General features: G+C 35.9%; 1 protein-coding gene across 1 annotated transcript in view; it reads left to right on the top strand.

Annotated features, from left to right (window-relative positions):
- The window catches only part of LOC131198247 (dynein axonemal heavy chain 11-like), a 64,813-nt gene that overhangs the window by 16,746 nt on the left and 33,111 nt on the right, over positions 1–14,956 (top strand). The window contains exons 9-12 of the mRNA XM_058182737.1: positions 1,247–1,486; positions 3,435–3,596; positions 5,131–5,324; positions 8,588–8,750. Of these exons, the coding sequence (XP_058038720.1) occupies positions 1,247–1,486; positions 3,435–3,596; positions 5,131–5,324; positions 8,588–8,750 (759 nt within the window). The remainder of the gene's footprint in view (positions 1–1,246; positions 1,487–3,434; positions 3,597–5,130; positions 5,325–8,587; positions 8,751–14,956) is intronic.

Raw genomic sequence — 14,956 nt, 5'->3', positions numbered from 1 at the left:
CATTTTTATATAAAAGAAAGAATGCAATTTCCATTATTTTTTCTTCAGGGCAACTATGAAAGGCATAATTAGAAATAAAGATAAATGTGGAGTGTATCAGTTTCTACTCAGGTGGAAACAGGAGACTGACAGATAGGTCTGCTGGTATGGTAGTATGCATAGCTTCCAGCTCATTAAAACACCTCACAATTTTGGCTCATTTCTATGAGGACAGAGTTGTTTATAAACATGAGGGTTATCTGAGTGGAAGCATGTCTGAATAGAGAGCTTAAACAAATAGGGTTGGTATTCTATTTTCTATCACTTTAAAATTTGAAATTCAGCATAGTAATCAGGGGTACCAACTGGGGGGAGGGTTAGAAAAGTCAAGATGACAGCTAAAATCATGCAATTAAAGCCCCACTTCTTCCTGGAGTGCAGATTAGGTATCTGGACCATAAAAGGAACTCAATTCTATGTTCCATCATGTTTTAATAGCATTTATTTCTGTTCTTCAAATAACACCTTCCAATAGAACTATGATGGATCTATAACTATAATGGATCTAGCTTGGAACCCATTACCTGACTCTGTGGTCTCTTCCCATAATCCCAAAAGCTTTAACCAAAAACTTTCTACTATTGACCTCACCCCATTCCTAAGAGGACTATAAGGGGTGTGCATAAGAGCACAAACGTGCCTACCGTTCCTGTCCTATTGTTTGCTTGTTTTTTCTTCTTATATATATATATATGCTTATACTTCCTTATATTACCTCATATATATGTTTATATACTGTATAATCTTTTTATGTGATGCTTATATATATTGTTGTGACAAAATAAATAAATAAATAAATAAATAAATAAATAAATAAATAGTTGCTATTAAGCAGGTGTAGCTATTCAATATGGATTTGTCTAAATAGGGATGGATTTTTGTAGCGCAAAGTTCTGGAAAATAATAGTGTGCAGTTAGTTAGTGTGCAATAAGGGGGCAAAAAGCAGATCACCTTATGTCCTTAGATAATAGACACAGTGTCCTAGGATTGGGCATCCAAGCCTTACAATAGGACAGCAAACCTTTGTGGTCATATAAGAATTTCCATATTTGGGCAGCATTACCTATATTTCTTTTTTCATTGTTAATTGTTTATGAGAGCATCATATGAAATTGTGGATTTTTGTAGATTTGAAAGTAAAATTGCATGAGGATTCTTATGCCAGTATCACAAACACTAAAACCTAATATCTTCTCCATATTTTAGAGGCATTTTGCCGTGTTTGCTATGAATTTTCCTTCTGCTGATGCTCTGACCACCATCTATGGCAAGATTCTTGATTTCCATTTTCAGCTGTATAATTTTAACTCATCTGTATTAAATTATGGACCTTCCTTGATTCAAGCTGCAATATGGCTTCACCAGACAATGGTTCAGAGCTTTCTCCCCACAGCTATTAAATTCCATTATATTTTCAACCTTCGAGATCTCTCTAACATCTTCCAGGTCTGTAAGGAGTAATACTCTTATTTGAATGCAAAAATTGAATTTATTTAATATAATAATAGTTAACAATTTATAAACCCTTAGTAAGGCGACATCTGGAATACTGCATCCAGTTTTGGTTACCACGTTACCAAAAAGATATTGAGACTTTGAAAAAATGCAAAGAAGAATAACTAAGATGATTAAAGGCCTGGAGACTAAAACATATGAAGAATAGTTACAGGATTTGGGATTGACTAGTCTAGAGAAAAGAAGGAATAGGGGGGACATGATAACAGTATTCCAATATTTGAGAGACTGCCACAAAGAGGAGTGTTGTCAATTTATTTTTCAAAATACCAGAGGACAGGACAAGAAATAACAGATGGAAACTAATCAAGGAGAGAAGCAACCTGGAATTCCTAACAATGAGGTCAGTTAACCAGTGGAACAGCTTGCTGTCAAAAGTAGCTGCTTTGAGGAATTCTAGCTGATGTTGTGGCACTATCAGATATGAGGTGAGGGTCTCCACGCTCCCATGCCAACTTCTCCTGTTGGAGGGCTCCAAAAGGAGATCAAGCCATCCTGTAAAGGTGGTGAAGAAAAGAGGGTAGCCCTGTAGTTTGGGGAGAGCAGCAACTTTCCTGCTGGACTCAGGGCTTCTTCCCTCATCCTCAACGAGAAGAGGCAGCCATCATGACTGTCACAAAGCTGGGACAGTGGAGGCAACAAAGAAATGTGCAGGAGCGATGCAAATGAACAGTGATTGGAGCTGGATGAGAAGATTCCTTTTTATTTAGACCCTAACCTTAAAGAAAAAAAGAAAGGAAAATCCAGGAAAAGAGACTCTTAGAACTAATTTTTAAAGCGGCGAACTATCATAGAGAGAAAAATCCTAGACCCAAAATAAAGGAACTAAGGGAAGAAAAGCAAAACTCCTTTTAAAACATAGGAAATCTGGACTTGGGCAGGCGTTATTTTGGAAAGGCATAAAAATGCTGGACTATCCATTTGAAATTACCGTATATACTCGAGTATAAGCCGAGTTTTTCAGCACGTTTTTTGTGCTGAAAAACGTCCCCTCGGCTTATACTCGAGTATATACGGCTTATACTCGAGTTTTTTTCTTCTTCTTTTTTTCACATTATACCGGATGGTGCAAACTTGGCGGGCTTTTGCATTAGCGCGGGGAAGCCCTGCCGGTGCAGTGAGAGGGCGGGGCGGGGGAGCCGCCAGCCTTCTCGGCTGAGGGAGGGAGGCTTTCCCTGACCGGTAGCTGCCTCATTTCCCTCCCTCGGCTTATACTCGAGTCCCCAGTTTACCCCAGTTTTTTGGGGTAAAATTGGGGACCTCAGCTTATACTCGGATCGGCTTATATTCGAGTATATACGGTACTTGAATAGTGGACTTTTGTTCTCATAAACTGAATTAAATTTGCATTAATAATATCTACCCTGTTTTCCCCAAAATAAGACATCCCCTGATAATAATTGGGCTTTCGAGTGCATGGCAATAAGACCAAGTGCTTATTTCAGGGTTCAAAAAATAAGACAAGGTCTTATTTTTGGGAAAACACGGTATAAGACTTGAAACAATGCTGAAACCTAAGCTGAGGAAATCAATTTATTGCATTTAAAACAAATGTGATTCTATTTGAAGACAAGGAGAAATATGGGTTGTTATAGTGTCAGAATTTAACTTGGGCCTTCATTCATTTAAGACTGTCCTAAGAATGTATGTATTGGTGTCCGCTTTCATCTTGGTAGTATGGCATAATCACAAAGAAAAAAAGTCTTTTAAATGTAAATAAGATTAGGAAAAAGCAGTTGCAAAATAGCTGGGCTTGTAATTGTTGGAAGGTATGGTTTACATGCAGTTCTCAGTTTAAAAAGCAAGCTGTTGGTACCGCTTTATATGTTCTGCATACCTTCCTAATTGTATGTTATAATGCTTCCTTTTTTCATTTAAGGGGATTCGGTTTGCTAAACTAGAGTGTTTGAAGCATCCACATGATCTTGTTCGTTTGTGGCTTCATGAGTCTTCGCGTGTTTATGGAGATAAATTGATAGAAGAAAAAGATTGCAATTTGTTTTATAAAAAGTTGATAGATACTGCACATAAATATTTTGAGGTAAATAACTAGTATTTATCTGCCACTAATTATTTGAAAATTCTTTTAATCTTCTAAGTTCCAAGAAAGAGAAATGAAATACAAATAAATGCAAAGAAAACTATAATATAACATACTACTTTCTTTTATAACCTTAAGAATACATCTTCAGTAAATAAAGACATAATGATTACTGTTTGGTTTGAGAAGAATTCATTAGGAACCCACTTATGCTCTTTTTAGGAAAAAGGCATCCAGTCAGATAGTGAGATCTCTGGAGTGCTAACAGGGTTTTGTTTTGTTTATAGCAACATTATTTTTTCTAACTATAAGAAATTTTAATAATTTGTGAAGATCCCAAACAGCATGTCTTTTTAACTTTTGTGATGTATAGCAGCCTTTAATATGAAACAGCATATTCATAGATCATTATAAAACTAATTCATCCTTATTCCACACACACACACACACACACACACACACACACACACACACACACACATATATATAGTAAGAAAAAAAATAAAAGATTCTTTATAGACAGTTCTTCTACATAGGAAATATATTATTTAATTATATTCACTTTAATTTCTTGTCAAATTAACTGATGGACATTAGTAAATGAGAGAATTTGGAATAAAGGAAAGCAAAAAAAAGTGTTTAACTATTTAAATTCCTTTATTTGTTTTTAAATAATCTGCTTTTTTTCAAAGTTCTGATTTCCTACCTCAATAAGTAGGCTTTAAAAGTAGGGAAAAATAGTTTTGAAGAAAAGAATGTCCAGGGAAAGCTTAAATTATTATTCCTTGCTTCCTTGTAAATCAAAGCAGTTAGAGCTTCCTTACACACCAGGATCCTGAATACTCTGATCTCCTCTTATAAGGTATACATAATTAAAGCTATAATGGCAGAAACCTGAAAAGCGAACTATGCATATGGATCACTGCTGCTCAAATGCTAAAGCTGGCACTCTTAGCTATCATGATCTTTTTAATTTTTTTAATTATCTCTGAAGTTTTTCCCCTCCAATATAGGAGAAAAAGAAAAATGAAAGACAAAACAGACAAACATTAATCACTGACAATAATAATTTAAAAACATGTACCAAAATTAATAAATGATAAATATATCATCATCAGTTCATAGACAGAATTTTGGTGACAGTTTTTCTAAACAGCCATCTGCAGATTGTTCTGCCATTAAGGAACTGCTTTCTTTGAATTCACAAGAAAGCTGCTAGAAAGAAAAAAAGAAAATCTATATCATAGTGTACATTGGGAAATAAATTATTTTTAAATGGTAAATAGTTTAGTTGTAGAAATTCTTGTAACCTTATTCCTTTTATCTGAATAAATCTTGTTAAAGGTTACTTGAGATTAAGAATAAAACCTTTGGTTGCGGCAACTGCCAAAGGTTTAACATTGAAACATTTTTGGGAAGATATTTGATGTGGCCTTATGGTTATTAACAATAAAAAAATTGACTAGCAAAATAAATTGCAATGCATTTCAGAATATTAACTTTTTTTTTCAATGTCATGTTGCCAACTTGCTAGGATGTGGAAGATCATGTACTTCTTCAAGAACCTCTTATTTACTGTCATTTTGCAAATGGTGTGGCAGACCATAACTATATGCCTGTCAAAGACTGGGAAGTGCTTAGAAAAATACTTCTTGAAGCACTGGAAAACTACAATGAAATAAATGCATCAATGAACTTAGTTTTATTTGAGGATGCTGTTCAGCATGTGTAAGTAAATGTTTATTTGGGGTGTTTTAATTTGGATTTATTTATTTATAGAGAGAGAGAAACATGAAAAAGGCATAAAAGTTTGCTGCTGCTGAGTATCAATAGCATTTAGACTTATATACCGTTTACAGTGCTTTACAGTCCTCTCTAAGCAATTTAAACAGTTAGCAAAGTGCCCCCAACAATCCGGGTCCTCATTTTACTGACCTTGGAAGGATGGAAAGCTGAGTCAACCTTGATCTGGTGAGAATCTAACTGCCAAACTGCAGGCAGCCAGCAGGCAGCAGAAGTAGCTGCAGTACTTCATTCTAACCAGTGCAACACCATGGCTCCTGCACATTCATTGGTATAACAAGGATACCAAAAGTGTGATCTGTTGCGATTTTCCAAGGTCCATAGAGTGTTCCTTTTTATCTTTAAGGAATTTTAAAAAGCAAATTGGTTTGAGTAAGCCTTACATTTTGACCTTTAGAAATCTGGCCCTCAGTATTCCCTAGAGCCTCAAGTATAATGTCCTTATGAAAATGATATTTGAAGCTAGAAATATTTCCTTACTGATATGTTTGCTTATATTATTATTATTATTATTATTATTATTATTATTATTATTATTATTATTATTATTATTATTATTATTATTAATAATAATAATAATAATAATATATTATAATTATATTATATAATATAATATTTCTATAATTTATATAAATATATATTGCTTATTATTATTATTATAAACCGCTACAAAAATATATGTAACCAAATAAAAATTGAATGCACCAATTACCACACCAAACAAGAAGAAGACCTTCTGCCCACAAAATCCAATCGTGCTTTTTATAATTTTGTGAACAACAAACTTAAAGACTCGAGACCCATCCCACCATTAAAGGGATCTAACGGCAAAGAATATAATGATGAAACAGTTAAAGCAAACCTCTTTAACACATTCTTCGGCTCAGTCTTTGTTAACAGTAATGGCTCACACCCAACATTCCCCAGTCGTACCAGCAATGAATACAACAACCTAACACAAATAGATTTCACAGAAGATAATGTTGAAATGGCCCTTCGCAAGCTGAAACCATCTCTATCTATTGGACCTGATGGTCTATGTGCATACTTCTTAAAAAAGCTTTCCACTAATATAGCAGAACCCCTAAGCATAATCTTTGAAAAAGCTTCCATGACCAGCTCTCTTCCCAAACTTTGGTCACTAGCCACGGTCATCCCTATCTTCAAAAAAGGAGACCCCAGCCTAGTTGAAAATTACAGACCAATTTCTTTATGCTGCATCACCTGCAAAGTAATGGAATCAATCAATCAATCCATTACCCTCCATCTAGAAACAAACAACCTACTCTCTAATAAACAATTTGGTTTCAGAAAAAATGTATCATGTAATTTATAACTTCTGCACTGCAAAAACATATAGACTACAAATCTTGATCAGGGCAAAGCAAGAGATGCAATTTACATAGACTTCTGTAAAGCTTTTGACTCTGCAAGTGGTCAAAATAGGCAGTGCCCTATCAAATCCTGCTCCTGTCAATAGCGGTGTCCCCCAAGGCAGAGTTCTTGGACCAACACTCTTCATATTATACATTAATGATCTCTGTGACCATATTTAAGTAATTGTGTTCTCTTCACTGACGATGGTCAACTATTTAACACTACCAACAATACAGCTACCCTTCAGAAAGACCTTGACTTTTGTCGGAATGGTCAAAAACTTGGCAACTCCAAATCTCATCCAGCAAATGCTCTGTCTTACACATTGGAAAAAAGAATCTGAACACTAAATACAAGCTCGATGGACATTACTTTGTAAATGACCCCCACCCCGTTAAAGACCTTGGAGTTTTCATATCAAATGATCTAAGTGCCAAAGCCCACTGCAACTACATAGCAAAAAAGGCTTTAGAAGTTGTAAACTTGCATAGCTTCTTCTCCAGAAACACTCTACTACTAACCAGAGCATATAAAACATTTGCTAGACCAATTCTAGAATATAGCTCGCCTGTCTGGAACCCATACCTCAGACTGGACATTAATACAATAAGCATGTCCAGAAATATTTTACAAGAAGAGTTCTCCATTCCTCTGATTACAACAAAATACCTTATGCCAACAGACTTGAAATCTTGGGTTTAGAAAATTTAGAACTCCGCCGCCTTCGACATGACCTGAGTTTAACTCATAGAATCATCTGTTACAACGTCCTTCCTGTTGAAGACTACTTCAGCTTCAATCACAATAATACACAAGCACACAATAGATTTAGCTTAATGTGAGCCGCTCCAATCTTGATTGCAGAAAATATGACTTCAGTAACAGAATTGTTAATGCCTGGAATGCATTACCAGACTCTGTGGTCTCTTCCCAAAATCCCCAAAGCTTTAACCAAAAGCTATCTACTATTGACCTCACCCCATTCCTAAGAGGTCTGTAAGGGACGTGCATAAGAACACCAACGTGCCTACCGTTCCTGTCCTAATGTTCCATTTGATTGTATCCAATTTCATATAGTTATTACATACTTATGATTATATTTATGCTTATACATCATATAGTTATTTCATGCTTATGCTTATATATACTGTTGTGACAAATAAATAAATAAATAAAATCTTTCATATAATATATACATATCCACACCTGTTAGCTCATCTATTCTCCAGCAAGACCAAAAACAAAATATTGCTGATCATTTCACTATCAAGGAAAGTGTTAAAATTTGCAAGATAGTTGCCAGATGATTGATTCCTTTTGTACATGTGACAGCATGCATGTGTTAAAAGGGAGCAGAACTTGCTTCACAGTTTTCATCAACCATTTTGTTAATTTTGACACAATGACACATACATATACACCCTTATGGATGTCACAGATTGATGATAAATTACTGAGATGTCTATGTTAGATATGGGTTGTTTGCTGTTGTTAACTTGATTACAAAGTATAAGGAATATTTTCCAGTCAGTCTCTATTTTTCAGGTAGATCTCCTTTACAGGACTACTGCTATAAGGGTAAAATCATCTGTAGGTGCCTTTTTGAGCTCCAAGAAAAAAAATGGGATATATTACTAAGAAAGTAATAATCATAATATGTCAAAATCTTTCATGATGTTTATCATGAAGAAATGTTAATATATCTGAAGTAAATCAAATATTTCTATTTTGCACAAGCCAGATGCAATATGTCATGAGAACTGCAACATTATTCTGCAGCTACTAATGTGCTGTTCTTTTTTCAATGACAGGTGTCGTATTAACAGAATCCTGGAGTCCTCTTGTGGTTATGCACTTTTGATTGGAGTGGGTGGCAGCGGAAAACAAAGTTTATCAAGACTAGCTGCCTACCTTGGCTCTCTTGAAGTATTTCAAATCACACTGAGAAAAGACTACACAATAGAGGATCTCAAGGTATACCCAGTGTTATTGTTCAATCATCTAGAGCAGGGGTCCCCAACCCTCAAGCCATGGCCCACTACCAGCTGGGGCCCATTTGGAACCAAGCTGTGGAAGTGGGGGTGAAGCACACATGCACTCCATTTGTACAAGCGGGCGCATGTACTTGCTGCTCGTGCAAATAGAGCTGTATTCACTCGCACGTTCTCCTGCTGCTTGCATGTAACCATTTCTTCACCTTCCTTCCTGCACCAGTCTGCAAGGCCAGAAAAGTTGGGGATTGAGGCTATAGAGCAGGGATCTCCAACCTTGGCAACTTTAAGACTTGTGGACTAGGCTTCCTCTGGCTCCTCTCGTCGTTGAGAAGGGTCTTTTTAGACCACCAGCCCTGGAGCGTGTAGAGCCACTAAGACAGTGAAAATCAGCTGTCTAGCGGCTTGGAAACCTTTCCCCTGGGTGAACTCTCCCAAAAGCACCAGGAATGATCCTGGAGGCTTGAAGGGGAGAGCTCCCTTGGGAACCCGAAGAGCTCCGGATCCAGGACGCCTCTGTCTTTTTTGGCAGAGCAAAACACCGCGACCACATCTAAGATCAATATTGAGTTTAAATGGATTTTTGACTTAACCAGACAGAGCAATGTCAGGAGGCAAGGTAGATGTAAGTACCAGATTCAACCCCATGTGTGGATTCCATTTGAGAAGAAAGGAAATGGCGTCTGAGTATAATGGGCATGAAAGTGAAAGTCAAAGAGGTGTTTATTAACACTGTTATAGTTTATAACTGTCTTAAACTTGCTGGATTTTACGTTTATATGAAGAAACTATAAAGTGAAAGCTGGAAGGATTATACAACTGTCTTATTTAACTTAAATACTGTATTTATGAAAAGACTGTCTTTGTTCCAAATTATAAAATTAAAGTAAGATGGCTTCTGTACAAATACAGCCTGCTGTTTTCAAGGAAGTTGTAGCGCCGTTAGTTCAACTACATAAATTACAAGAGGAACTGAAGGAATTTCTGAAGGCTCAAATTTCTGTTCGGGATAAAAAAACTAAGGAAATTGAGGAGAAAATATTGAAAATTAAAGACTTTGTTGCAGCTGAGGATGAAGAGATAAGAGAAGAAGTGGTGGCAGCATTTAAGACTTTGGTTGAATATACAAAACAATTGGATGAAAAAGTGGAAGAGATGGATCAAGTTACTTTGAACTTAAAAAGAAAAATAGAGGAGTTTCAGACCAAGGCGGAGAATATAAAGCAGTTGGATGATAGAGTTGAAGAAATTAATCAAGTTAATTTGGACTTAAAAAATAAAAAAGAGGTGCTCCAGATCAAGGTGGGGAGAGCAGAAGAAGAGCGGGTTTTATTGCAATATAGAGTTATGAAATCAGCATTGAGAGTAAGAGGTTTGAAAGAAAATAAACGAGAGGACTTAAAAAAGATTTTTGTAGAGGCTTTTGCACAGCTGATTGGACAGAAACCAGTGGACTTTGAAATCCAAATTGAAAAAAATTACCGTGTTAATTCATGGGTTGCAAAGCAGAGACATTTGCCAAGAGATTTAGTAATTTATTTTACATCTAGGAAGATTAGGAATGAAATTTCACAAGTTTCTTATAAAAATAAAATTCAAATATTGGGAGAAGAGGTATTGGTATTGAAAGAAATTCCTCCTAAAATGTTAAGAAATAGAAAAGAATATGATTTTTTGGTGGATCAGTTTAGAAATCTCCAGATACAATATAGATGGAATGTACCAGCTGGATTAACAGTAAACTATAAGGGAGGGAAATATTGTCTTAATACAGTTTTTAAAGCAAGAGATTTTTATACTAAAGTATTGAAGGTTGGAAGTTTGCCATTGTTAGAAGTTAAGATGGAAGGAGAGGTGGGAATGGTTAAAAAAGGGGAAAAGGAAGCAAAGCAAATACAACCTAAAATTGGGGCTGTAAATTTGGGAGAAGAAACACAAAAAGGAAAGGATCAAAGTATGATTGTAACTATTAAACGTAAAGAGCAAGGAGTAAAGATGTAATATTTTCAAATGAAAAGACTTTCCTTTCATGGGATAGGGTAAATTATAAGCGATATTTCTGAATATAAAAAGTAGAAAGAAGTTATGGATTGTATGATAAATGGAGTGTAAATTGTTTAGAAATTTATGATATGGGGAATATGGGGAAGAATATGACGTAAATGTTAAATTTATATGAGGAAAGATAATGGTTATTATTATGTATGATGGATAAACAAATATGATGGATTATAAGGTATACTGAGGAATAATTTTTGATATTACAACATTGGAAGATGGGATACTGTTTATTACAGAAGATTGGATTTTAAACTTAATGGACTTAGATGAGAAGGTAGAATTATCAGCATATTTGAAAGATTATTTTTGAAAGATATATATAATGGAGATTGAAATAACAAAATACTAAATAGCTTTTAAATGAATAGAAGGTAATTGTATTAGTATTAATATTTTCCTTTTTCTTCTTTATTTATGGAAAAGAGGAGTTGAGGTTCAAGAAGAGGGATGGGAGTTTATGTGAATTAGCATATTTTAGTTTATGATTGTTAGATACGATACCCTGTATTTGCTCTGGAAAGTCAGGGGGAGGGGTTGAGGGAAAGAGAAAGGAGGGAGGGGAAATGTTAGGGGTAGGGGTAGGATGGGGATGTATGGGGAAAAAATTTTGTAAAACTTTTTCAATTAAAAAAAAAAGACTTGTGGACTTCAACTCCCAGAGTTCCTCAGCCAGCTTTGCTGGTTGAGGAACTCTGGTTGAGGAACTCTTTGTCCACAAGTCTTAAAGTTGCCAAGGTTGGAGAGCCCTCCTGTAGAGAATGATGTTATTTGAAACCTCAAGATTGGAAGCAGCTTTCACGTTTTTTATAAATAGCTTTTATTCTTTTTTTCTTCTCTCTCTCTTTTATTATAAGCAGTAGATGAATAACTGGTTTCTTCCTGTTATTTTTCACCAGAATATTTGCTATTAGATTTAGGAAAACAGAATGTAGAGAACTTTCAGAATTGACATTCCTATTTTGATAGAGAGGATGAAGCGGTTAGCACCAAACACTGAATTCATGCATTACACCAAGTCAGAATGTTGTGTGAAAATAATTACTTAATGTGTTGTTTGTCTTAAGTCATTATGAATAAAAGAATGTCAGAAACACTCAAATAATATAAAGATACAGGAACACACTTCTAAAATATTAGTGATAGAAAATCACTCTTGAACCAGACTACAAATTGTCATTAGATAAAATTTTCACTTGTAAATTTTTCTGGCTGCCATCAGATTTTTAAATATTTTGTTTTCTGTCACACTTGCAACTCAATTTTTTCTTTTATATAACCTCTACGGCCACAATTTCCTGACTCTGCTTTGTCTGAAAATTACTTTTATTTGATTGATTGATTGATTGAATTTGATTATTCATTGACAAAATTAGTAGACCAGAGGAATGCTGTCGATATAATTTACTTGGACTTCAGTAAAGCATTTGATAAAGTAGACCATAACCTACTACTAGATAAAGTAGAAAAATGTGGGTTAGACAGCACCACCACCAGATGGATTCGTAACTGGCTGACCAACCGCACTCAATGTGTAGTCCTCAACGGAACTACATCCACATGGAGGGAAGTATGCAGTGGAGTATCCCAAGGCTCTGTTTTAGGCCCAGTACTCTTCAACATCTTCATCAATGACTTGGACGAGGGGATAGATGGGGAACTCATCAAATTTGCAGATGACACCAAGCTGGCAGGAATAGCCAACACTCCAGAAGATAGGCTCAAATTACAGAAAGATCTTGACAGACTTGAACATTGGGCGCTATCTAACAAAATGAAATTCAACAGTGAAAAAAGTAAGGTTCTACATTTAGGCCAAAAAAACAAAATGCACCGGTACCTTATATGTGGTACCTTGCTCAATAGTAGTACCTGTGAGAGGGATCTTGGAGTCCTAGTGGATAACCATTTAGATATGAGCCGGCAGCGTGCAGCTGCTGCTAAAAAAGCCAACACAGTTCTGGGCTGCATAAACAGAGAGATAGAACCAAGATCACGTAAAGTGTTAGTACCACTTTATAATGCCTTGGTAAGGCCACACTTGGAATATTGCATCCAGTTTTGGTCGCCACGATGTAAAAAAGATGTTGAGACTCTAGAAAGAGTGCAGAGAAGAGCAACAAAGATGATTAGGGGACTGGAGGCTAAAACATATGAAGAACGGTTGCAGGAACTGGGTATGTCTAGTTTAATAAAAAGAAGGACTAGGGGAGACATGATAGCTGTGTTCCAATATCTCAGGGGTTGCCACAAAGAAGAGGGAGTCGGGCTGTTCTCCAAAGCACCTGAGGGTAGAACAAGAAGCAATGGGTGGAAACTGATCAAAGTAAGAAGCAACTTAGAACTAAGGAGAAATTTCCTGACAGTTAGAACAATTAATAAGTGGAACGACTTGCCTGCAGAAGTTGTGAATGCTCCAACACTGGAAATTTTTAAGAAAATGTTGGATAACCATCTGACTGAGATGGTATAGGGTTTCCTGCCTGGGCAGGGGGTTGGACTAGAAGGCCTCCAAGGTCCCTTCCAACTCTGTCATTATGTTATATTATGTTATGATTATTAAGCTTGATTGAATGACTATATGTGTTAGTGTTGACTCCTTAATTAGTGTTAATATATAAGTTAGTGTTGATTCCTAATGGTCACCTAAATAGATTTTCTCCATAATGATCAATCCGTAACTTGCTCTTTCATCTCTTTTATAGTGCACTCATCATCATTGTAACTAAATCTATTCAGCTTGCTGTTTGTCAGAATCTTTTTTTCCTTCCACCTTTCACAGCATTAGAGCCTCATCCATAGAACTAAATATTTTGCACAGTATGTTCAAGGTATAATAATTTAAGCCTGTTCATTTGTGTTTCAAATGAGACCTCTGGAGTGACTTATTCAGTGATCCATTTATTTGTTTACTTGGCTAATTAGTATTCACATGAGACTTCTCCATTTCCAAAGTTCAAAATCACGAGTACTGTTCCTTCTCATAATCCAGTTCTTGTTTCCATGAACATCACAGTGAATGCCATTGCATGCACTTTTTTTTTATCTTTGTAGGTATAGATAGACCATGATACCTGAGTATCTTTTCTAAGGCCTTCATAGCTGCTCTACCCAAATGGTAGTTTGTGGCATGTTTCTTGACTGCTTGTTCCTTATTGGTTGATCCTAAAGGCAGAAGAATCATAGAATCATAGGGCTGGAAGGGACCTGTAATATCTTTATTTTCAATTCTAAAACTACTTGTTGCTTTTATTGTACTTGAATTTATTTGAAGAGAAAACTTGTTTTCTCAGGTTCGCTGAAAAATATAAAGATAGATTATGTTAAATTTCTGGACTTCCAGAGAAACAAAGAGAGAGAACCAATTCTTCTAGACCAGGGGTGTCAAACTCGATTTCTTCGAGGGCCAGATCAGCATTGTAGTTCTTTGTAGATCAGCTGGGGAGGGGGGAATGGGACAAACTCTTCCTGCAGCACCCTGCTGGCCAAAATGGGCCAAAGGAGGCCATGCGTGGCCCCCTTATGCCCCATTTTGGCCAGCAGGGTGCTGCAGAAGGCCGTCAGACCAAAAACATGGGCCGGGGGGTGCACGGCACCTCAAGCTGCTGTTTTGCTATTTCCAGGCTGGCCCCACAGGCCAGATTTAAGCATTTGAGTTTGACCCTCTTGACTGCCCTTCCATTTTAAAAAAAAATATGCAAGGATAAATGTGTTCATTTACCCTCCCATTTGACTGAAGAGTTGTTTACAAATTATTTCACTGTCAGTTATCTGTAGCAATATTATGAAACTACCTCTAAGTTACCTACTATGGACTTACTAATTATATGAATCTTTCTTGTGGAATCAGTATACTCTTGAGAAGATTTCTTAGGAAAACTTTATAGTAAATAAAATGTTATAGTTTGATAGTAAAAATCAACAAAATATTTATCATAAGGACATAGCCTTTTACAAACTGTAAGAGATCTACTTCTTTGAAGCACATAAAACTTAATCATACAACTATTGAGAGACCCTTTTGCAGGCACCTTTCTTCTGAGTCTAAGTGATTTTTCAAGATATTTCAACTATGTAATTAAAATAACACAAACATGTCTTACAATAAACAGACACTTTTGAAATATTTGA

Source organism: Ahaetulla prasina, chromosome 4 (genome assembly GCF_028640845.1).
Source record: "Ahaetulla prasina isolate Xishuangbanna chromosome 4, ASM2864084v1, whole genome shotgun sequence".
NCBI classification, from domain to species: domain Eukaryota; kingdom Metazoa; phylum Chordata; class Lepidosauria; order Squamata; family Colubridae; genus Ahaetulla; species Ahaetulla prasina.
This window is presented reverse-complemented; position numbering and strand designations above follow the sequence as displayed.